Genomic DNA, 25,267 nt, shown 5'->3' on the forward strand with positions numbered 1-25,267 from the left:
AGCGCAGCATCGATGACGTAAGCGTGCCCAGGCCCGATTGTAGTGTGGGCCGTCGGGAGAGACGGGAGGGGGGACAAGCATGCTTTGGCCTGGTTCAAGGCAACTGTAGTGTGAGTACGGCCTAAAGCAGGTCGCACACCAGAAGTGCCGCTCGGCGGCGCACCGCGCAGCGCCATGCATTTTAGAATTCTAAACATAGGTTTCTATCAGGATACACACACCGGCGCCGCAAGTCGGCAGCTGTCGGCGGCGCCCGGCCACGGCTCAGGACGCAGTTCAATTTTTAGCCGCGCCTCAGAGTGCCATCTGATTAGTTTCATGTTAAATATCATTTGAATGTGCGCTTCTGGTGTGCGATACTTTAAACTGTCAGATGCGCGCCATATCGTGGTGCCGAGCGGCGCTTCTGGTATGTGACCTGCTTAAGGGTGCTTTCATATATGTAGTATGCTTCATTTGGTCCGGACCAAGAGCAACAAATGATACATTGTTGCATTTTTCTGCCGTCTTTGGGTCGTTTTCACACCACACTGCTGGCTTTGGTTTGAACCAGTTGAAAGAACCAAAATCCATATGTCTCATTGGCCAGATGTTGTTGAACATATTTCCTAAACTGCTTATCGATTGGTCAGAATTCACGTGTGGGAAAATGTCAATGAACTCCCGCAAGTACACAAATCGACAGACACAAGATGTCGCTTTTTACAATGGAGGGACAACTGCACTGAATGATTGCATCCCTGCTTTAGACAAACCATACATTTCGAGAATGAAGCGTGGCCGCTGCTGTAAAACAATGTTTCAATGCATCGCTCGTCACTTAGGTAGGTAGGTAGGTAGGTAGGTAGGTAGATAGGTAGGTAGGTAGATAGGTAGATAGATAGATAGATAGATAGATAGATAGATAGATAGATAGATAGATAGATAGATAGATAGATAGATAGATAGATAGATAGATAGATAGATAGATAGATAGATAGATAGATAGATAGATAGATAGATAGATAGATAGATAGATAGATATTTGACTACAAATCATAAACAAGGTGTTGTGTGGTATTAATTTGGTGCAGTGCATGAGAATAATCTTTAATGGTTTGACAATATGTCCCTGAAAATATCACTAAAGTGAAAAGGAACACATGCTTTTGCTTTCAAACTTCATTCAAAGCGTTCATTTCCCCTAAAAATGCAGTCAAACGTACTCGGAGGTATGTTTATTCACAAAAATGCCAGCTGAAGCACTTATTTCCAAAGAGCCCGTGTTGCAAAAATCTCCTTGTTTTCAACTTTTGAGGACAAATCTGCCATTCCTGCAAATCTAACATGCTGGTCTGTGAATAAACTTGTTGACGTGTCACTAGAGACCGAGACTAATAGCATTATCATCGACAAGCTCAAAAGACCACATCTCATTCATATGTCATTTAATGCATTATTCATCAGGAAATTAAAAACTAATATTTCAACTCAACAGACCATTCCTCAAGGACTATAAAACATTTCACTGGCAAACAAACTCCTCAAACCAAACTTCAAACTTCTCTCATTCCACAGATGATTGTCCATGTCAGCGTATCTGAGCAAGTACTTCTCATCATTGTGTTTTCCGCTATTGAATACATGTAAAATCAGCTTGTCTTACCTGTATATGATACAGGCGCAGTCTCTGCATGTGCCACAGTTCTCAATGTCCTGTCCTGTTCGGTACGAGTGTCTTCTGAAACACACAAACCAACAATAACCAGAGGGTTTTAAAGCTCTGAGCATGTGCTAATAAAAATGGCCAATTGTTGAGCTTTATTATTAATATTCAGCATTTTAATTCAAATTAATTAATGAATTTTTAATGACATTCGCTGATTTTATTTTGAGAGTTTTAGGTCCCACTGGCCTATAGACAGATATTAAATCGGATGGATGGAGAGACAGACAGACAGACAGACAGACAGACAGACAGACAGACAGACAGACAGACAGACAGACAGACAGACAGATAGATAGATAGATAGATAGATAGATAGATAGATAGATAGATAGATAGATAGATAGATAGATAGATAGATAGATAGATAGATAGATAGATAGATAGACAGATAGAGTGGATGGATGGATGGATGGATGGATGGATGGATGGATGGATGGATGGATGGATGGATGGATGGATGGATGGATGGATGGATGGATGGATGGATGGATAGATAGATAGATAGATAGATAGATAGATAGATAGATAGATAGATAGATAGATAGATAGATAGATAGATAGATAGATAGATAGATAGATAGACAGGTGGATGGATGGACAATTGAAAGACAAAATACTTTAAGACAGGTGGAAGAAAGGAAGGAAGGAAGGAAGGAAGGAAGGAAGGAAGGAAGGAAGGAAGGAAGGAAGGAAGGAAGGAAGGATGGATGGATGGATGGATGGATGGATGGATAGGGATGGATGGAAGGATGGATGGATGGATGAATAGATAGACAAATGGATGGATGGACAATTGAAAGACAAAAGACTTTAAGACAGGTGGATGGATGGATGGATGGATGGATGGATGGGTAGAGCAATGAAATGATAGATGGATATATAGATAGGAAGATGGATAGATAGATGGATGTAAGAATGTAATGATAGATAGATAGATAGATAGATAGATAGATAGATAGATAGATAGATAGATAGATAGATAGATAGATAGATAGATAGATAGATAGATAGATAGATAGATAGATAGATAGATGATGTTCTGAATGAAACTGCAGCTCGTGTTAGTGGCATCTATAATGAATGACTCTTCTAAGTATCTGCTACTTATATAAGACTGAGTCACAGCCAACAGGACTACACTATCATTCTGCATCTGCTCAATGAACAGCACTGCCATTAGTGTGCGCTTAAAGATTGTGAATGTCAGACAAAAGACATATAAAAGACATATTCAGAGAATGCAAAGTCAACAATAACTTACTGTACATGTCTCATTATCTAATACAAAATCTGAATATTTTTAGGAACACAACACTTTTACAATAGGCTAATTTTACAGCTCCCCTCAGTTAAACAGTTGAGTTTTAACCTTTTTAAATCCATTCAGCTGATCTCCGGGTCTGGCAGATGCATTTTTAGCTTAGCTTAGCATAAATCACTGATTCGAATTAGACCATTAGCATCTAGCACTAAAACTACCAGATTTCTATAGCTACTAGAATTACCATAGCAGTCATTCTGGCCATTTTATAAAATTTTATTGACCTTATTCTAAAACGCGGAAGTGCGCCTGTTTTCGCGATTGTCTTAGAACTTCCGATTCAGTCGCCTATGGAAGAAATGACTAGGAATAATAAACAGCAGAAAATGGCCAAACTACTTGCTCAACAAACAAATGTTTGCATGACTACACAGACCAAGAAGCATAATATAATAAGAAAATATTAAATTGCAACATCAAGCAGCGTAACGAGCAGTTGTTAACGTCAAAAAATGAATGGAAGTGAATGTGACCGGAAGTCGCGAGACAAAAAGATTCAAATGGCACACCCACTCGACAGCTGAGAATAAGGTGAATAGGTCAGAATCTGAATAATAAGCTTCCAAAAATGATCAGATGTGCTCCAACATTAGGCACATTCACATTAAGACTGAAAACACATCTGTTTAGCTGTGCCTTTACTGAATAAGCACAGTGCTGCACCCCACAGATCACACTATTATGTCTTCATTTTCAGTTTCATTCATTTAAAACCTGTTTTAACATATTTTAGTCTGTTTTCCACCTGTGGATACTCATCCCAAGGCCCTCAGACTATGCAGTGTCACTGATTCGACGAGATGATCCCAAGGTTCTATATCCTGGACCAGGCCGTATCCTGAGCAGCTACTGTAGAGGTCATGGAGAAGTGGAGAGCATGAGACTCCAGGGACAGACGAGTCTTTGCTGAGGTTCAGCTTCCAGCCCCCGCCGCTGAGACTACAGCTCTGCACAAGACGTTTGGCCAGCGGAGAAATTGAAATGGTCGTGCCCAACTGAGTCTGGTTTCTCTAGAGTTTTTTTTTTTTTCTTCACTTTCGCCAATTGGTGAAGTTTTTTTTTTTTCCTAGACGCTGTCGCCACTAGCTTGCATGGTTCGGGATCTGTAGAGCGACACATTGATGGATTTGCTCTTCAGTGTTTGGACTCTCAGTAGTTATTATTAACCACACTGAACTGAGCTGAATTGAACTGAACTTAAACTCTGAAAATTGAGCTGACCTTGTTTCAATTTACTATGATCTTTTATGTGGGCAAGGCAGTGGCGCAGTAGGTAGTGCTGTCGCCTCACAGCAAGAAGGTCGCTGGTTCGAACCTCGGCTCAGTTGCCGTTTCTGTGTGGAGTTTGCATGTTCTCCCTGCCTTTGCGTGGGTTTCCTCCGGGTGCTCTGGTTTCCTTCACAGTCCAAAGACATGCGGTACAGGTGAATTGGGTAGGCTAAATTGTCCGTAGTGTGTGTGTGTGTGTGTGTGTGTGTGTGTGTGTGTGTGTGTGTGTGTGTGTGTGTGTGTGTGTGTGTGCGTATGCTTCCCAGAAATGGGTTGCGGCTGGAAGGGCATCCGCTGCGTAAAAACTTGAGTTGTTAGTTGGTGGTTCATTCCGCTGTGGCGACCCCGGATTAATAAAGGGACTAAGCCGACAAGAAAATTAATGAATGCTGACACAATCTACATTGTAAAAGCGCTAAACAAATAAAAGTGAATTGAATAAAATTTAATTGTTTTTAATCATTTTTAATTGTTTTTATTTTCTTGTTTCTTTTATTCTTGTTTATGTAAAGCACTTTGGATTACCATTGTGTATGAAATTTGCTATAGAAATAAACTTGTCTTGCCTTGCCTAAAGGTATATGCTCATAGCTTTTTAGTGTTTTGTAATTTTAATAAAATAGTAATTTTAGAAAATTTATGAAAAGTCAAGGTTGTATAGCTATGTGGGAATTGCTAAAAAAGTTAATAATTTCAAATATTGAAAATAGTAATATACCTGTCTCTATAATACTAGTGTTAAAAGTTGACTTTTCGTTAGTTACAGTGTACTAAGACTGATGGGAAATAAAAGATGCTATTTTGTAGGCTGGAAGTCAATAGCTACATTTTCTTCAAAATATCTTCTAATGATTTAACATAAGAAAAAAAAAACAGTTTCAGATCACTTCTAAATTAGTATATCTTCATTTCTGGGTGAAAATGTGCTGTTGAAACAAGACAAAAATACCAAGGAAGAACATTTTTGCAGTGCACACAGAACACACAGGCAGATATTACACACAAGTCAACTTACAAAAGGATTAGTTATAGATGTCTCCACACATTAAGCCAGAAGAAAATATTTCTGCATTGAAATGAACCACCTTTGAAAGCTTTACTGACAGTCTTTTACAGCACATTACAGCATGATCTCTCCTGCTCACATAGAAGCTCGCTATCTCTTATTTCACCTGTCATAAAGACTATAAGCATACGTGTATCTATATTTTACCTAAAATAAAGACTATATGCACACATTTATCGATTTTTACCTAACATATATATTATATGCAAATATTTATCTTTTTTTTTATCTGCCGTTAATACTTTGTGCATACTTTTTACATGCCATAAAGGCTACATGCATGCATGAATATTTTTTTTTTTGCTGCCATAAAGACTATAAGCATAAACGTATATCTCTTTTATAGTGAGGGTGTTTTTCAGCTGCAGGAACAGGATGTCTGGTTGTAATCGAGGGAATGATGAATGCTGCCTAGTAAAAGGATATACTGGATGAAAACCTTTATCCAGGGTGCTGAGGACCTCAGACTGGGCTAAAGGTTTACCTTTTTAACAAGATAATGACCCAAAGCACACAGCTAAAATAACTAAGGAGTGGCTTTAAAAAAACTTGAATGGCCCAGCCAGAGCCCTGACTTAAACCCAATTATACCCAGTATACACCACTTTATTAGGTACACCTGTCCAACTGATTGTTAACGCAAATTTCTAATCAGCTGATAACATGGCAGCAATTCAATGCAATTAGGCATGTAGACATGGTGAAGACGATCTGCTGCAGTTCAAACCCAGCAACAGAATGGGATTTAGGTGAGTTTAAACGTGGCATGGTTGTTGGTGCCAGACAGGCTGGTCTGAGTATTTCTAAAACTGCTGATCTACTTGGATTTTCACGCACAACAAACTCTAGGGTTTACGGAGAATGATCCGAAAAGGGAAGATATCCAGTGATTGGCAGTTCTGTGGGCACAGACACCATGTTGATGCCAGAGGTCAGAGGAGAATAGCCAGACTGGTTCCAGCTGATAGAAAGGCAACAGTAACTCAAATAAGCACTCGTTACAACTAAGGTCTGCAGAAGAGCATCTCTGAATACACAACACGACCAACCTTAAGGCGGATGGGCTACAGCAGCAGAAGACCACACCGGGTGCCACTCCTGTCAGCTAAGAACAGGAAACAGAGGCTACAATTCACACAGGCTCACCAAAACTGGACAATAGAAGATTGTAAAAACGTTGCCTGGTCTGATGAGTCTTGATTTCTGCTGCAACATTCGGATGGTCGGGTCAGAATTTGGCATCTAAAATATGGAAGCATGTTCCAGAGCCAATCTATGCCACAATAGATTAAGGCAAAAGGGGGTCCAACACAGTACTAGTAAGGTGTACCTAATAAAGTGGCCGGTTAGTGTACCTGTAATAACGACAATATGCATTAATCTATCACTCTTTTTTTTTTACCTAAAAACTATATGCATACATGTAGCTCTTTTTTTTACCTGCTGTAAAGACAACATGCATGCACGTAAGTACAGTTAAAGTCAGAATTATTAGCCCCCCTGATTTATTCGCTGTTTATTTTTTTCCCCAATTTCTGCTTAATGGAGAGAAGATTATTTTCAATACATTTCTAAACATAACAGTTTTAATAACTCATTTTTAATAACTGATTTCTTTTCTCTTTCTCATGATGACAGTAAATAATATTTGACTAGATATTTTTTAAGACACTTCTATACAGCTTAAACTGACATTTAAAGGTTTAACCAGGTTAATTAGGTTAACTAGGCAGGTTAGGGTAATCAGGCATTTATTGTATAACGATGGTTTGCTCTGTGGTTTGTTCCGTTCTGTATTTTTTTTTCTGTATTGAAAAAATATGTAGCTTAAAGGGGCTAATAATTTTGACCTTAAAATGGCATTTAGAATGGCACTTTCTTCAGAAGAAAAAATATTATCAGACTTTCTGTGAAAATTTCCGTGCTTTGGTAAACATCATTAGAAGTAAATAGGAAATAATAATAAATAAAAAAAAAAAAATATATATATATATATATATATATATATATATATATATATATATATATATATATATATATATATATATATATTCAAAAGGGGACTAATAATTCTGACTTCAACTGTATGTACTAAGACATACGCTGACATAACCACACAGCTAAAATAACTGGCTTTACAACAACTCCGTGATAGTTCTTAAATGGCCCAGCCAGAGCCCTGACTACAACCCAATTGAGTATCTCTAGAAAGACCTAAAAATGGCTGTCCACCAACATTTACTATCCAATCTGAGGTGGAACTGCAAGAAGGAATGGCAGAGGATCCCCGAATCCAGAGGTGAAAAACGTTGCATGTTTCCCAAAAAGACTCAAGGCTGTATTAGATCAGGGGCTTCTAAATACTGAGCAAAGGGTCTGAATACTCAGGACCATGTGATATTTCAATTTTACTGTTTTAATAAATCTGCAAAAAATCAACAATTCTGTGCTTTTCTGTCATTATGGGGTGCTGTGTGTACATTAATAAGGGAAGAAATGAACTTGATTTTAGCAAATGGCTGCAATATAAGTGAAAAAATTAAGGTGGTCTAAATATTGTCTATACCCACTGTGTGTATATATTTTTTTCATTTTACCTAAAGACTATATGCATGCATGTACTGTATGTAGTTAATGTGACATACAGTGCTGCGGTCTCATGTGAGATAACAATGGCATCCAGATTTATATATATATATATATGTATGTATATATATATATATATATATATATATATATATATATATATATATATATATATATATATATATATATATATATACAGTATATATATATATATATATATATATATATATTCAAAAGGGGACTAATAATTCTGACTTTAACTGTATGTACTAAGACATACGCTGACATAACCACACAGCTAAATTAACTGGCTTTACAACAACTCTGTGATTGCTCTTAAATGGCCCAGCCAAAGCCCTGACTACAACCCAATTGAGTATCTCTAGAAAGACCGAAAAATGGCTGTCCACCAACATTTACTATCCAGTATGAGGTGGAACTGCAAGGAGGAATGGCAGAGGATCCCCAAATCCAGAAGTGAAAAACATGTTGCATGTTTCCCAAAAAGACTCAAGGCTGCATTAGATCAGGGGCTTCTAAATACTGAGCAAAGGGTCTGAATACTCAGGACCATGTGATATTTCAATTTTACTGTTTTAATAAATCTGCAAAAAATCAACAATTCTGTGCTTTTCTGTCAATATGGGGTGCTGTGTGTACATTAATAAGGGAAGAAATGAACTTGATTTTAGCAAATGGCTGCAATATAAGTGAAAAAATTAAGGTGGTCTGAATATTGTCCATACCCACTGTGTGTATATATTTTTTTCATTTTACCTAAAGACTATATGCATGCATGTACTGTATGTAGTTAATGTGACATTCAGTGCTGCGGTCTCATGTTAGATAACAATGGCATCCAGATTTATATATATATATATATGTATATATATATATATATATATATATATATATATATATATATATATATATATATATATATATATATATATATATATATACAAAAGGGGACTAATAATTCTGACTTCCACTGTATGTACTAAGACATACGCTGACATAACCACACAACTAAAATAACTGGCTTTACAACAACTCCGTGATTGTTTTTAAATGGCCCAGCCAGAGCTCTGACTAAAACCCAATTGAGTTTCTCTAGAGAGACCTGAAAATTGCTGTCCACCAACATTTACTATCCAATCTGAGGTGGAACTGCAAGGAGGAATGGCAGAGGATCCCCGAATCCAAGTGTGAAAAACATGTGGCATGTTTCCCAAAAAGACTCAAGGCTGTATTAGATCAGGGGCTTCTAAATACTGAGCAAAGGGTCTGAATACTCAGGACCATGTGATATTTCAATTTTACTGTTTTAATAAATCTGTAAAAAATCAACAATTCTGTGCTTTTCTGTCAATATGGGGTGCTGTGTGTACATTAATAAGGGAAGAAATGAACTTGATTTTAGCAAATGGCTTCAATATAGACCTTTTTCATGGCTGCTGCATGGAGGGCGCCATAGCGACCAGCATCTTCCGGTAGAATGCTAAAAACTTCCGTTTACAGCGTGTACAACTGGTAATTTGTGCTCCGAAAATGAGTTTCAATGACGCTTTTAATGGATAACAGAGTGTTTTTGTGACACACAACTTAGAAATGTGTCTGTTAAAGCCGTTATAATCTGTCACATGCGGTTCAAGCGCGTCAGAAATACGAGAAAAACGTTCTCCTGGTTCACGTGTCTGCCGTCAGAAATACAGTGTGTGTGTGCGTTCCCGGCCTGTCAGCTGTAAGCTCAGCGGCTCTTTAACACACACACACACACACACACACACACACACACACACGCACGCACACACACAGAGAGAGAGAGAGAGAGAGAGAGAGAGAGAGAGAGAGAGCAAACCAGAGTACTGGCATGAAACTTAACAGGTATGAAAGTTGTGCAATTTACAAAAATGAGCAATAAAAGTCTGTTATTGATACTCTGCTGCTGATTTGCTGTTCATTCTAATCGCGAGCCGTTTGTGTTTTATTTCGTGTGTTGTATTCACCACGGTTTGTGTTTTTCTGTCATTTCGAAATGACACTAGCCTATATTTTCACTTTGTCACAGTTATTAAATCAGTGTGTCAGTGGCACAGTACTGGCTATGTGTGTGTGTCAAACATTTTGGTGAACTACATTTGTTTGGGCTGGTTATATATTTGAAATAAAGAGAAAATGTTGACTTTAGCGAGGACGAGGCTTCATTTAAACTGCAGAAGATGCCGTCTGACAATGAGGGGAAAACGCCTCACAGCAGCTGTTTTCCATCCTATTATATCACATTTCTTTAAATGATCAGTCCAGGAGATGGTGCTGATGGACAACAGTATTAGTTCAAAGAGGATAAAAGCAGGTAAAATAGATTAAAACTATCGTTTCAAAGCTGTCCAAATGTGACTGTTTACACGCATCAGATGCCGACCGGAAGTTCTTTGCATTCTCCTTACGCATACACGCAAAGCATAATGGGTAATTTTTAGGGATGTAACGGTATCAGAATTTCACGGTTCGGTAATACCTCGGTATGAATGTCACGGTACGGTATTTATTGAATCATTTACAGGAAAAAAAAAAACTTTTGAAAATACTCCAAAAAAGTGCCAAAAGTGTCAATGACATACAAATTAGCCATCTATCTGTTAGCTTTGAAACAGGAACTTCAATTTTAATAACAAAAAATTATTAAACCATGTAAAAAAATAAAGTTTCAATTTAGTATTGTTGAAAACTCATCACATTTAACATTTAATCACTCACTCACTTAGATAGAGATGGGTTTAAAGGAAAATTATCATATAACTATAATCTGGTAAAAGCTGGTATCTCTGGGTATTTACAATGTCCCCTGCAACAGAAAAAAACCCCTCTCATTTGGGACTGAGGAATCTGGGACAAGAGAGATATGACTTGGTCCATGTTGACAGCAGTGGGTAACGTTGTGCATTGTCTTTCCCCCACTTGAGAGGACAAACCATGAGTGAGATAGAGGTCTCTTTGCGGTACAAGTCAATGTCTGCATCAATCTGAACAGTGTGCTGTGTTTCTGCAGTCCCCATGACTGTTATTAGTCGTATTCCCCAACTTGCAGGCACGTGCACACATAGGGCTCAACCTGTGCAGTGCACATGCCCTTTTTAGTCTTGGATAGAAAATGCCCTTCCAAAACGATCAAAAGTGCCCCCACGACGCGACACAACCTCCGTCCAGTCCAGCCCTTCAGTAGGCGCGCGATAACACCTCTCTTGAGTATGCGCGCTCAACCCCCCCTCGGCGCTTTACAATACGCGCGCCACAACACAGCTGATCAGCACGCGCGTGACAGCACCGCTATTCAGCAAGCGCGCGGCGACAACACCCGCTTTAGGTTCGATCATTTCCATCTTTTTTTCATCTCCGCTACTAGCAGCACACTCCATTTCCGCATTACTGGATCTGTAGCGACAACAGACCGCAAAGGATTATGGCCACGCCGGGGCTGATGGGAAATGAAGTTTCAGCTACCTCCCGTTCGCTTCATTCGCCTGAGCAAATTTTCTCAGAAGACCTATAGTTTTACCGAGTCATGCGACTTCGGTAATATCGAAAAAATTTAATATTGCGGTATGACGGTATTTACAATACCGTTACATCCCTAGTAATTTTGCGTTCCAAGAAAAAGGTCTATAAGTGAAAAAATTAAGGGGGTCTGAATATTGTCCATACCCACTGTGTGTATATATTTTTTTCATTTTACCTAAAGACTATATGCATGCATGTACTGTATGTACATGATGTGACATACAGTGCTGCGGTCTCATGTGAGATAACAATGGCATCCAGATTTAGCAACATGGCACAATAGGGAGTAATTACACATCACAGATTTCCGGAATCTTCCTGCTCTCCTCTCGCCTTCTGGAATTAAAGAGCTGATGGTAATCCTGAGGCACTCGAGCAGCGCTTAAATAATCCACAGATGGGAATCAATCATACACAGGCTTTATGTGAGGATCTTTCATCTATTTTTTATGCAACATGACTTATTTTTAGAAGCGCCTGCACTTTACACACACACACGCAATGCTCATCGGCTATCTGTGCATTATTTATTAGCATAACATTATAGCTATTAAATAATTATATGGCATAGTATTATAGCTATTAAATAATTAATTAGCTGTTGGAGTTATATTACATCACATACATCATATGAATCATCATTCATCATATATTCATTATTATTTATTGGCATGATATTATTGCATTTTTAAATAATTACTTAGCTATTATCTTTATATTTCATCATATAGTTCAAATAAATCATCATTCATCATATTTAATTATTTATTTGCATAATATTATAGCATTTGCCATAATTATTAGCTATTATGTTCACAGTTTATTATATACATCAGATAAATCATCATTCATCATGTATTACATGATCTATTTGCATAATATTATAGCATTTTTAATAATTAATTAGCTATTGTGTTTATGGGTCATCACATACATCATATAAATCATCATTCATTTTATAATTTATTTTCATCATATTATAGCATTTTAAATCAATTAGCTATTGTGTTTATATTGTTTATTTTTGCATAATATGTAGCATTTTTCCACAATTAATGAGCTATAGTGTTATTAAAATGTAATTTATTTCATTATTTATTTGCATATTATAGCATTTTGCATATTTAATTAGCTATAGTGTTTATAGTTCATCATATACATCATATAAAATATCATATATTTCATTATTTATTTGCATATTATAGCATCTTTGCATAATTAATGAGCTATAGTGTTTACAGTTCATCATATACATCATATAAAATATCATGTATTTCATTATTTATTTGCATATTATAGCATATTTCTATAATTAATTAGCTATAGTGTTTATAGTTCATCATATAAAATATCATATATTTCATTATTTATTTGCATATTATAGCATCTTTGCATAATTAATTAGCTATAGTGTTTACAGTTCATCATATACATCATATAAAATGTATTTGTTTCATTATTTATTTGCATATTATAGCATTTTAGCATAATTAATTAGCTATTGTGCTTATAGTCCATAACATATAAACCATCATACATTACCTAATTTATTTGCATAATACTATAGAATATTTTTAGTAATTATTTATCTATTGGGTTTATATTCCATCATATACGTTATATAAATCATCATTCATCATATTTCATTATCTATTTGCATAATATATTATAGCATTTTTTGTAATAATTAATTAGCTATTGTGTTTATGGGTCATCACATACATCATATAAATCATCATTCATCATACATTTCATTATCTATTTTCATCATATTATAGCATTTTTAATCAATTAGCTATTGTGTTTATATTGTTTATTGTTTATATTTGCATAATATGTAGCATTCTTCCACAATTAATGAGCTATAGTGTTTACAGTTCATCATATACATCATATAAAATGTCATTTATTTCATTATTTATTTGCATATTATAGCATATTTCTATAATTAATTAGTTATAGTGTTTATAGTTCATCATATAAAATATCATATATTTCAATATTTATTTGCATATTATAGCATTTTTGCATAATTAATTAGCTATTGTGCTTTTAGTCCATAACATATAAACCATCATACATTACCTAATTTATTTGCATAATACTATAGAATATTTTTAGTAATTATTTATCTATTGGGTTTATATTCCATCATATACGTCATATAAATCATCATTCATCATATTTCATTATCTATTTGCATAATATATTATAGCATTTTTTGTAATAATTAATTAGCTATTGTGTTTATGGGTCATCACATACATCATATAAATCATCATTCATCATACATTTCATTATCTATTTTCATCATATTATAGCATTTTTAATCAATTAGCTATTGTGTTTATATTGTTTATTGTTTATATTTGCATAATATGTAGTATTTTCCCATAATTAATGAGCTATAGTGTTTACAGTTCATCATATACATCATATCAAATGTTATTTATTTCATTATTTATTCGCATATTATAGCATATTTCCATAATTAATTAGCTATAGTGTTTATAGTTCATTATATACATCATATAAAATATAATATATTTAATTTTTATTTGCATATTATAGCATTGTTGCATAATTAATTAGCTATAGTGTTTATAGTTCATCATATACATCATATAAAATGTATTTGTTTCATTATTTATTTGCATATTATAGTATTTTTGCATATTTAATTAGCTATTGTGCTTAAATTCCATCACATATAAACCATCATTACATAATTTATTTGCATAACACTATAGAATACTTCAGTAACTATTTATCTATTGGGTTTATATTCCATCATATACGTCATATAAACCATCATTCATCCTATTTCATTATCTATTTGCATAATATTATAGCATTTTTCAATAATTAATCAGCTTTTGTGTTTATATTTCATTAAACACATCATATAAATCATAATTCATCATATATTTTAGTATCTGTTTAAATAATATTATAGCATTTTTGGAATAATTAATTAGCTATTGTGTTTATGGGTCATCACATACATCATATAAATCATCATTCATCATATACATTTTATTATCTATATTCCTCATATAGCATTTTTAATCAATTAGCTATTGTGTTTATATTGTTTATTGTTTATATTTGCATAATATGTAGCATTTTTCCATTATTAATGAGCTATAGTGTTTACAGTTCATCATATACATCATATAAAATGTCATTTATTTCATTATTTATTTGCATATTATATAATTTTTGCATATTTAATTAGCTATAGTGTTAATATTTTATCATATACATCATATAAATCGTCATGTATTACATTATTTCCTTGCATATTATAGCCTTTTTTAGTAATTATTGATCTATTATGTTTATATTTCATCATATACATCATTTAGGACATTATTCATTATATATTTCATTATTTATTTGCATATTATAGCTTATTTTTATAATACTTAGCTATAGTTAGTATACTTAGCTTAGTTATATATTTCATCACATACATAATTTATTTGCATATTATAGCATTTTACAGTAATTTTCTTATCTATTATGTTTATATTTCATCATATACATCATTTAAATTATTATTCATCATATATTTCATTATTTATTTGCATAATATTATAGCATTTTTTTATAAACTAATCAGTTATTGTGCTTAAATCCCATCATATACATCAAATAAATCATCATTCATCATATATTTCATTATTTATTTGCATAATATTACAGCAATTTTTAATAACTAATTAGCTATTGTGTTTATATTTCATTATATAGTTGAAGTCAGAATTATTAGCCCCTCTTTGATTTGTTTATTTTTTTTCTTTTTTAAATATTTCCTAAATAATGTTTAACAGAGCAAGGATATTTTCACGGTATGTCTGATAATTTTTTTTCTTCTGGAGAAAGTCTTATTTGATTTATTTTGGCTAGAATAAAAGCAGTTTTACATTTAAAAAATACATTTAAAACAATACATTTTTTACATTTAAAAACATTTTAAGGTCAAAATTATTAGCCCCTTTAAGCTAACTTTTTTTTTTCGACAGTCTACAGATCAAATTGTCATCAGTTAAGCCTTTTAATGTCACTTTAAGCTGTATAGAAGTCTTGAAAAATATCCAGTCCAATATTGTTTACTGTCATCATGGCAAAGATAAAATAAATCAGTTATTAGAAATGAGTTATTAAAACTATTATGATTAGAAATGTGTTCAATAATCTTCTCTTCGTTAAATAGAAATTGGGGGAAAAAATAAGCAGTGGGGTTAATAAATCAGGGGGGCTAATAATTTTCACTTCAACTGCACATCAAACAAATCATCATTAATAATATATTTCATTATCTATTTAAATAATATTATAGCATATGTTTAATAATTAATTAGCTATTGTGTTTATAGTTCATCAAATACATCATATAAATCATCATATATTTTATTATTTATGTGCATAATATTAAAGTTCCGGCATTATTTTATTTTTATTTATAATTTATATTTATTAGTAATTTATTTGTATTAAATCAGGAGTTCCAGTAAAATCAGCATCTTCCAGTTTTAATTTTAATGTGCTATGTTTGGCATCAATATTATTCATTATCATCTACTATTATAAATTTATTATAATAGTTAATGATTTCTGCATTCCAGATTAACAAGATTAGTAATGCGACAAATCCATTTTTCATTTATTTTTTTATTTTTTTCATCCAAACAGTAAGGGAATAATAATGATTCAGTTAACGATAACACTGAATATGCATTGTTATTTCTTTATAATAAATGATTGTAAATGATCAATCTATATATGAAGAGTTCAGATGCGAAACCCTCTTAATCCATCAGACCTCTTCTATGTAAACGAGCCTTTTCTATCAGGCATTTTCTATTAGGTTAAGACATTTCATTTTATATATTCATTTTATATATATTTTATATATTTTTTCCAAAAATGTCACTTTAGACAATTCTCTGGTTTTTAACAAGGTAGATTTTCTTGTGTGTCAAAACCCGCTAAATCAACTTCTGCTTTTTTTTGCAAAAACCTCTAAATCCACCAATCAGGACAAGACAGTGTAATGGTCTTCAAATTGTCTGCTGTTATGTTCAACAGGTGAGAAAATTCAGTTTTGGAGCCACTTAAAGGAGAGTAAATTTTAATTTTGGGGTGAACTATCCACAGCCATATCACCCTGCAGCCCAACACCGGTTACTCACTGAAGCTAAGCAGGGCTGAGCCTGGTCAGTACCTAATGCCCCAGTATAGTGAAGACTACACTACTGACCTTATTCTAAAATGCGGAAGTGCGCCTGTTTTCGCGATTGTTTTAGAACTTCCGATTCAGTCGCCTATGGGAGAAATGACTAGAAATAATAAACAGCAGAAAACGGTCAAACTACTTTCTCTACAAACAAATGTTTGCATGACTATAAAGACCAAGTAGAAGAATATAATAAGAAAATATCAGTTTGCAACATCAAACAGCAAAACGTGCAGTTTTTAATGTCTAAAAATGAATGGAAGTGAATGAGACCGGAAGTCTCCAGCCAAAAACATTCAAATGGCTGCGCACAGTCGTCGGCGAAGAATAAGGTGAATACTGTCAGTGAGTGCCGTCTTTCAGATGAGACGTTAAACCGAGGTTCTGACTCTCGGTGGTCATCAAAAATCCCCCCCAAAGAAAATAAACATGCTACAGTATATAAATACACATTACATTAAATCCCTTTTAGTGACAGCTTTAACATTGAAAACATTCAAACAGGCTCTTCTTTTTTTCTTACATGCACGCACACACACACACTCACAAATGCTACCTTTACAAAGGCTTGTGCAACGAGGAGTAACAAAAACGCATAGGTGTTTACAAAACACTTACATCTAGGAACACAACTTTGTAAACTCAGACGTTTTAGACATTAAAATACCAGACAATGAAATAAGACAACTTAGGGCTATAAATACAAGACATGATTGAGCTGATAACAAACAGGGGTAAGACCCAGGTGGAACTAATAAACATTAACAAAATGGCGGGAAAACAGAACAAAGAAATCACATGACATAACACAAACACATGGGATAGAAGACATGGGACAATTTACAGACACACACAGACACGCATACACCAAGAGACACACGCACACAAATGTCCCCATGAGGTCAAATTTACTTGTATTGCTATAATTGATCACCATAACTTAATACAATGAACACAAATGTTTGTTTTTGTGAGTTATGAGAACATTACATAGGTTTCCTTTTTTTATCCTGTACAAACTGTTATTTCTTTTGCTCTATCCCTAAATCCTCAAACCCTGTACAGTTTCACTTTCGAAAGAGCTCATTTTGTATGATTCCTAGTATGAGCTTTCTGAGAAACAAGCTCATTGCTTGATAATAATAAATAATTCAAAGATTATTCATCACCTTCTTGTAATACCTGTCATACGCATGTAGTTATACAGATTTGTGTCCTGATATGTCGCAAAAACACGCACACCCACAGACATGCGTGCGCTCACACACACACTCACACACACCCACTATCTTTATTGTGGTGGTGACAAATTACTATTCTATTGCCTCAAGTGAACGAAACGAGGTGAGACCTTAAACAGCTTTTAATGAGACTGTGTGTGTGAATCTGTGTGTGTGTGTGCAGACATCTCTATTCTCATGTGAAAGCAGCCAAAATAAAAGAGGAATGTGTTGTAAAGATCAATAGCCTTGTCAATGTAATTCCCCTGAAGCCTTGACCTTTGACCTGAAAACGGCAAACACACACATCCTAACAATGCGACACAAAATACAGGCATACATATGAAATAAACCGATAGATAAACCAATCTATAAATCAATCCTAATTAGTGGTTCTACCGCTCATTAAAGGTTAGTCATTTGAACAAGTAGCAAAATGTACTCTCAAACTCATCCATCGAGCGAAGATCTCAAGAAAACAGAAATAAATAGCCTTCAGTTGATTTAGACTGCAGAATGATTACTCTGTTTAAGCAAACATTAACACTGAAATCCAATAAGAACTAAAAAAAAAAAAAAGTGAACAACACTAAAAAATTGCAGGGTTCCACACAATTCCTTCATGTTGCTCCAACACAGAGTTAAAGGTGCAGTAGGTGATTGTCTGCAGAAATATGTTTTGTTGTTCTGGTTGAAAGTCTCTTCACATTACAAAAGTATTGATTACAGTAGAGCTGCACGATTCTGGCTAAAATGAGAATCGAATTTATTATTTTTTTTGCCTAAAATAAAGATCACAATTTTCTCACGCTTCTGTAGATGTAAAATAAAGGTTAATATGAGCGGGCTATTATTATTGTTATTCTCAAACATGTGGTAAACAGCAATAGGCTTTGTGTAACTGTACTGTTGGTTAACATGCTAAATTTTGTATAGACTTGGAATGGTGAACTTGAACAGACTTTGTATGCCACAGCATATCACCCTGCAGCCCAAGACCGGTTACTTACTAAAGCTAAGCAGGGCTGAGCCTGGTCAATACCTGGATGGGAGACCACTAGGAACACTAGGTTGCTGTTGGAAGTGGTGTTAGTGAGGCCAGCAGGGGGCGCTCAACCTGTGGTCTGTGTGAGTCCTAATGCCCCAGTGAAAGGAAAGGGGACACTATACTGTGAGTGGGCGCTGTCTTTTGGCATTAAATCGAGGTCCTGACTCTCTGTCATTAAAAATCCCATGGCACTTCTCGTGAAAGAGCAGGGGTGTAACCCTGGTGTCCTGGCCAAAGTCCCTCTATCTTACGATCATGGCCTCCCAATCATCCCCTTCCACCAAATTGGCTCTATCACTGTCTCTCCACTCCATAGCTGGTGTGTGGTGAGCGCACTGGCGCCATTGTCCTGTGGCTGCTGTCGCATCATCCAAGTGGATGCTGCACACTGGTGGTGGTGTGGAGAGACCCCCACTCATGATTGTGAAGCGCTTTGGGTGTATGGCCATACACAATAAATGCGCTATATAAATGCACATTACATTACTTTTATTAATGCTGGACATTAATGCTGATGATAATTCTGATGTTGAATTATTGTGTTTGAGACATGCTTACAATCTGTCATTTTCTGCTTAAAATCTGTCACTGTCGTGATTTTCGTGAATACAGAAGACTGGGTGGGTATTTTTACATTTCGGTGGGTTTTGTATACTTTTTGTCAATTATATCTTATAAATACAGTATGTGTCTCTTTCAACACCATTTGGAGGTGTCCATGTTGCTTAACAACGTATGTAAAACAATGTGAAGACTTGTGCGGCCACCTTTGCTTCTCTCCTGAATTTAAAAATATAATTGGCAGAATCGTAGAAACGCTGGATTAAAATCGTCTAGGGGATCGAATCGAGATTGCGATCTTTTTACGATTAATTGTGCAGCTCTACCTTACAGTAAGTGATCTAAATGTGTTTATATGTATTTTTATATTCTGGGTAATGCATAAAGTCGCCTTTCCACTGCACATGACATTTGAACATGACTGTCAGAATATGCCACCTTGTGGCAATCGCACAGAATTTTCAGTTTTGACGCGCACCATGGGAGAGAAGCTGTTTTCGCAGTGTACGAAATAAAGGAGTGCAAAAGCAAGAGGCTTTATTCTCTGTGCGTTCACCATGATTGAATGGATGAATGAATATTAGAAACTCATAAACCACAAAAAAATATTGGCGACAACATAAAAATATATATTTTTGTTACTTTATTTCATACATTTATGAATAGAATTTTTTTTTTTAATTATAAACTTTTTTTCTGATAAAAAAAACAAACAAAAAAACTACTATTTCTCATCTCGTGCACATGGACCTGCTAGGACAACACTGGAATACATCACATAGGGTCGGCCAGTTGCATACAGTCTAGTCAAGTTCAAATATTTCAACTGATCCGCAGCTCAATTCGGATTCGAATTTTCCGTATACAGAGATGATAGAAACTCTACGCAGCTCTCGGACTACTCTCCGTTGCAAATGAATGACTTCCGGTCTGTCGCTTGTCGTTTGTCATGTGCAGTGGAAAGGAGGCTTAAGACTAAAAAATTTCATCCAATTTGTCAGGCCGACAATTCCAATAATTCTAATAAGTAGCCGAAACTATGTCAGCAAATGTAGATTTGTACAGCTGCGCAGGCGAAATTTATAATTTCACCAGTGACCCGAAGGTTTGTTCTGAATGAATGGTTAAAATATAAAGGGATATCAGAGCTCATTTTCAGCTAAGTTAAGGTAAATAGCACCAGTTAGCTAACGTTTTCTTTCCCAAACACATGTTTTAGATGCCATTTATCAAACTCGAGTTAATGAATTGATTCTTTCACTATATTAGACTCGTCACGATACTGAATTAAAAGAAAAAAACGTCAATTTCCCGCTAACATTTAAGGCACTGTTGATGGCTAACTTAAAACAGCGCTGATTTGCCATTGTGTTCACGTGCTCAACAGAATTGACTGTGATTGGCTGAGAAGGTCATCACCCTCCGTTGTTTGCCGAGCACACCAGACGAGCAGTCTGCTTGATGACTCGACTGATTTTCATGGCTGCTTCGTGCTTCAGTCTCCGTGTATCTGTGTTTGCACTGGGTGAAGAGCGGTAAACAGTGCAAACATAGATACATGGAAAGAAAAACTTTTGTGGTTCTGCTGGCCTGCAACTAAATATTATTTGGGAAACCGGAGCACCCGGAAGAAACGCCATGCAAACTCCACAAAGAAATGCCAACTGTCCCAGCAGGGACTCGAAAAAGCGACCTACTTGCTGTGAGGCGACAGTGCTAACCACTGAGCCACCATGCCGCCCTTATGTAATTTGAAGTAATATATTCCAAAAGTCTGCAAATGTAAAGTTGTGTTCTTTTACATTGTGGCTTCACAGGCGGAATTATGAATCCATTTTGGTGAAGTTTCTTTTACACCATCAAACAGGACAAATCCTCAATTAAGATCTGTGGTGACAACAGCCAAACGAGGCGGTCTAGATTGACTAATGACACTTCAGAAGAGCAACTGAAAATTACCCCAAGTGTTCTTAAATGCGTTCTCGGAGATGACCTTTCTGTGTTAATTACTCGGAGAGAAAGACGCTATGGGGATTCGGGGAGAAGGTTGAATGAATTATCTGTCTTTTCCTGGCTAACTGAATACAGCTGTGGAGCAGATGTTCACACATCATGCCTTCACACGGGTCTTTCATAAAGTGCTGGTCAATTGATCCGTTTCCTTTATTTATGTCATTCAAATCATCACAATAGAATTGTAATGCAGAACGAAATTACGTTGCAACAGACCCAACAAGAACAGAAAAAACATCACTATAAAAACACTATAAAATCCTAACATGATAAATAAGCTTTTATAATTCCATAAAATATATAAAAAATATTATTATATAAGATATAACCCATTTTTAAAAATCTCTGAAGAGAATAACTTAATACTTAAATACCTATTTCACCATTTGTTGTAATATTAACAATTTATGCTAGTTTAACAAATTTATTTATTATTTAACACTAGCTTTCAACAATGCTTAAGAAATGGTATTATTTAAAAGTCTTATAATGACAGGATAAAAACTATCTCGAAACCGCACTGATTTGCTCCTCAGACTTCTGTAACGCCTGCCTGATGGCATGAGTGAGAGCAGGCTATGACCAGGGTGGGTTGGATCCCCTAAAATGTTATTTGCCCTAGACAGACAACGGCGTTGGTAAAGTTCCTCGATAGATGTCATTTTGACTCCAACAGACCTTTCAGCTGACTTTATGATCCTCTTAATGGTGTTCTTATCAGACACACTGCTATTCTCATACCAAAGGGAGATGCCATTTGTAAGAACACTCTCAACAGCTCCTCTGTAAAAAGTTGTGAGGATTGATTGGCTGAGATGTACAGTTTTTAATAAAATCTGGTGAACTGGAGGAATCCCAGAATCAATCTTTTAAACTATTACAGTCGATGAATGTAGAAACCTAATAAACAATACATTATGGCCCGATTCCAGTGTACAAAAACCACCTAAGACTGTCTGCCCAGCTAAAATATTCTGAAATTTGAAACACAAAAATCCATGCAAACATTACATGACTACAGTACAAATCAAACTCAAGTGACTCACATGCTTTACCAAGGACTTCAGACACGAACTAAAAACCAACAAGAGAATAAAATAAAGCAAGAGCCAATTTACACATCATAATCACATAAAGCAGCCCTCCAAACACTACCATTGCTGATCTTTATAAAGACGACTAATCACACCGATTGTAATGACATGAAATTACGCCATTATCCTCTTTCTGTTGTTTTCTGTAATATTGCTTTCATTGTAAGGAAGTTAAGCTGGCAATTTCATTCGCAAAAACACATTCTGTACTTATTACAGAACTGCAGGAATAATTTAAGCGCTTTATTCATTTTTCTTAAACTGGAATGATATACACTGTACACTATACACTCAATCTGGCTCATTCCTCCACGCCATCCACAGCCTCTGACGGCTCTCATGTTGGGTTCTCCTTTGGATTTTCTCTTTGACTTAAGTTTGGAGTGGGGAGGCCCAGTCTGCTTTAGGTTTGTTTGCTTATTTTTGTAATATGGTGTTGGGCTCCCAATCTCTCAATCTTGTTTTGCTGATTAATTTTTGTTAACAAATAATTTAGATGGAAAATTTTCACCGTTGTTTATGTACGTTACAATTTCTTGAAATCACAAGTCTTGTTTAAGGAGGGTAACACAACATAACTAGGGGGCTCGTCCGGGATCATCAGTGGTTTTTGTTACATTTCCTTAAAATCACGAGTTTTGTTTAAGTAGCGGCTGTAACATAATTGGGTCCTCATCCGGGATCATTAGTTGGTTTAGTTATGTTTTCATAAAATCACAAGTCTTGTTTAAGTAGGGAGCATAACATAATTTGGGGCTCGTCCGGGATTGCACAATTTTTATTTTATTTTTTTTAAATCTGAAGTCTTGTTTAAGTCAGGATTGTAACGTAATTAAGGGCTCGTGTGGCATCGCATAGTTTTTTATTAAATTTTATTAAAATCACGAGTCTTGTTTAAGTAGGGGCCGTAACATAATTGGGGCCTTTTCTGGGATCATCTGTTTTTCTTTTTTTTTGTAACATTTTCTTAAAATCAAGATTCTTGTTGAAGTAGGGACTGTAACATAATTACGTGCTTGTCCGGTTTTTTATTACATTTTCTTAAAATCATGAATCTTGTTCAAGTGAGGACTGTAACATAATTACATGCCTGCAAGTTTTTTTTGTAACATTTTCTTAAAATCACAAGTCTTGTTTAAGTAGGGTCCATAACATAATTAGGGGCTCATCCAGGATCATCCGTTTTTTTGTAACATTTTCTTAAAATCACAAGTCTTGTGTAAGTAGGGACCATAACATAATTGGTTGCTCGCCCAGCTTTTTGTTACATTATCTTAAAATCATGATTATTGTTTAAGTAGGGACTTTACCATAATTGGGGGCTCGTCCGGGATCGTCCGGTTTTTGTAACATTTTCTTAAAATCACAAGTTTTGATTAAATAGGGGTCGTAACATAATTACGGGCTCATTTGAATTTTTGTAACATTTTTTTTAAATCACAAGTCTTGTTTAAGTAGGGACCGTAACATATTTGGAGGCTCATCCAGGATCGCATGGTTTTTTGTTAAATTTTCTTAAAATCACGATTCGTGTTTAAGTAGCGATTGTAACATAATTGGGAGCTCTTCCAGGATTGCCCTTTTTTGTTACATTTTCTTTAAATCACAAGTTCTGCTTAACATAATTGGGGGCTTATCTGGAATCATCCGACATTTTGTTACTTTTTCTTAAGATCACACGTCTTGTTTAAGTAGGGATCATAACATAATTGGTGGCTCATCCGGGATTGCTTTGTAGTATTTCTTTAAAATCACGAGTCTTGTTTAAGTAGGGGCCGCAACATAATTGGGGTCTCATACGGGATCATTAGTTGGTTTAGTTATGTTTTCGTAAAATCACAAGTCTTCTTTAAGTAGGGAGCATAACATAATTTAGGGCTCGTCCGGGATTGCACGTTTTTTTTATTTTTTTATTTGAAGTCTTGTTTAAGTCAGGATTGTAATGTAATTAAGGGCTCGTGTGGCATTACATAGTTTTTTATTACATTTTATTAAAATCACGAGTCTTGTTTAAGTAGGGGCCGTAACATAATTGGGGCCTTTTTCTTTTTTGTAACATTTTCTTAAAATCACGATTCTTGTTTAAGTAGGGACTTTAACATAATTACGTTACATTATCTTAAAATCATGATTATTGTTTAAGTAGGGACTTTACCATAATTGGGGGCTCGTCCGGGATCGTCCGGTTTTTGTAACATTGTCTTAAAAGCACGAGTCTTGTTTAATTAGAGACCGTAAAATAACTACTGACTCATCCCGTTTTTTGTAACATTTTCTTAAAATCACAAGTTTTGATTAAATATGGGTCGTAACATAATTACGGGCTCATTTGAATTTTTGTAACAGTTTTTTTAAATCACAAGTCTTGTTTAAGTAGGGACCGTAACATATTTGGGGGCTCATCCAGGATCGCATGGTTTTTTGTAAAGTTTTCTTAAAATCACGATTCGTGTTTAAGTAGCGAACGTAACATAATTGGGAGCTCTTCCAGGATTGCCCTTTTTTGTTACATTTTCTTTAAATCACAAGTTTTGCTTAACATAATTGGGGGCTTATCTGGAATCATCAGACTTTTTGT

The 25,267-nt window shown here is 35.1% G+C and overlaps 1 protein-coding gene across 23 annotated transcripts in view; it reads right to left on the reverse strand.

Annotated features, from left to right (window-relative positions):
* The window catches only part of LOC101883723 (uncharacterized), a 321,837-nt gene that overhangs the window by 145,065 nt on the left and 151,505 nt on the right, over positions 1–25,267 (reverse strand). For 12 of the 23 annotated variants that reach the window (XM_087253119.1, XM_087253121.1, XM_087253131.1 and 9 more), the window contains one exon: positions 1,646–1,720. In XM_087253119.1, coding sequence (XP_087109245.1) covers positions 1,646–1,720 — 75 coding nt within the window. Of the gene's footprint in view, positions 1–1,412; positions 1,721–25,267 lie in introns of those variants that run through there. The other 11 variants (XM_087253127.1, XM_087253134.1, XM_087253126.1 and 8 more) reach the window with 2 other exon arrangements.

Source organism: Danio rerio, chromosome 5 (assembly GCF_052040795.2).
Source record: "Danio rerio strain M-AB ecotype USA chromosome 5, GRCz13ab, whole genome shotgun sequence".
Lineage (NCBI taxonomy): Eukaryota > Metazoa > Chordata > Actinopteri > Cypriniformes > Danionidae > Danio > Danio rerio.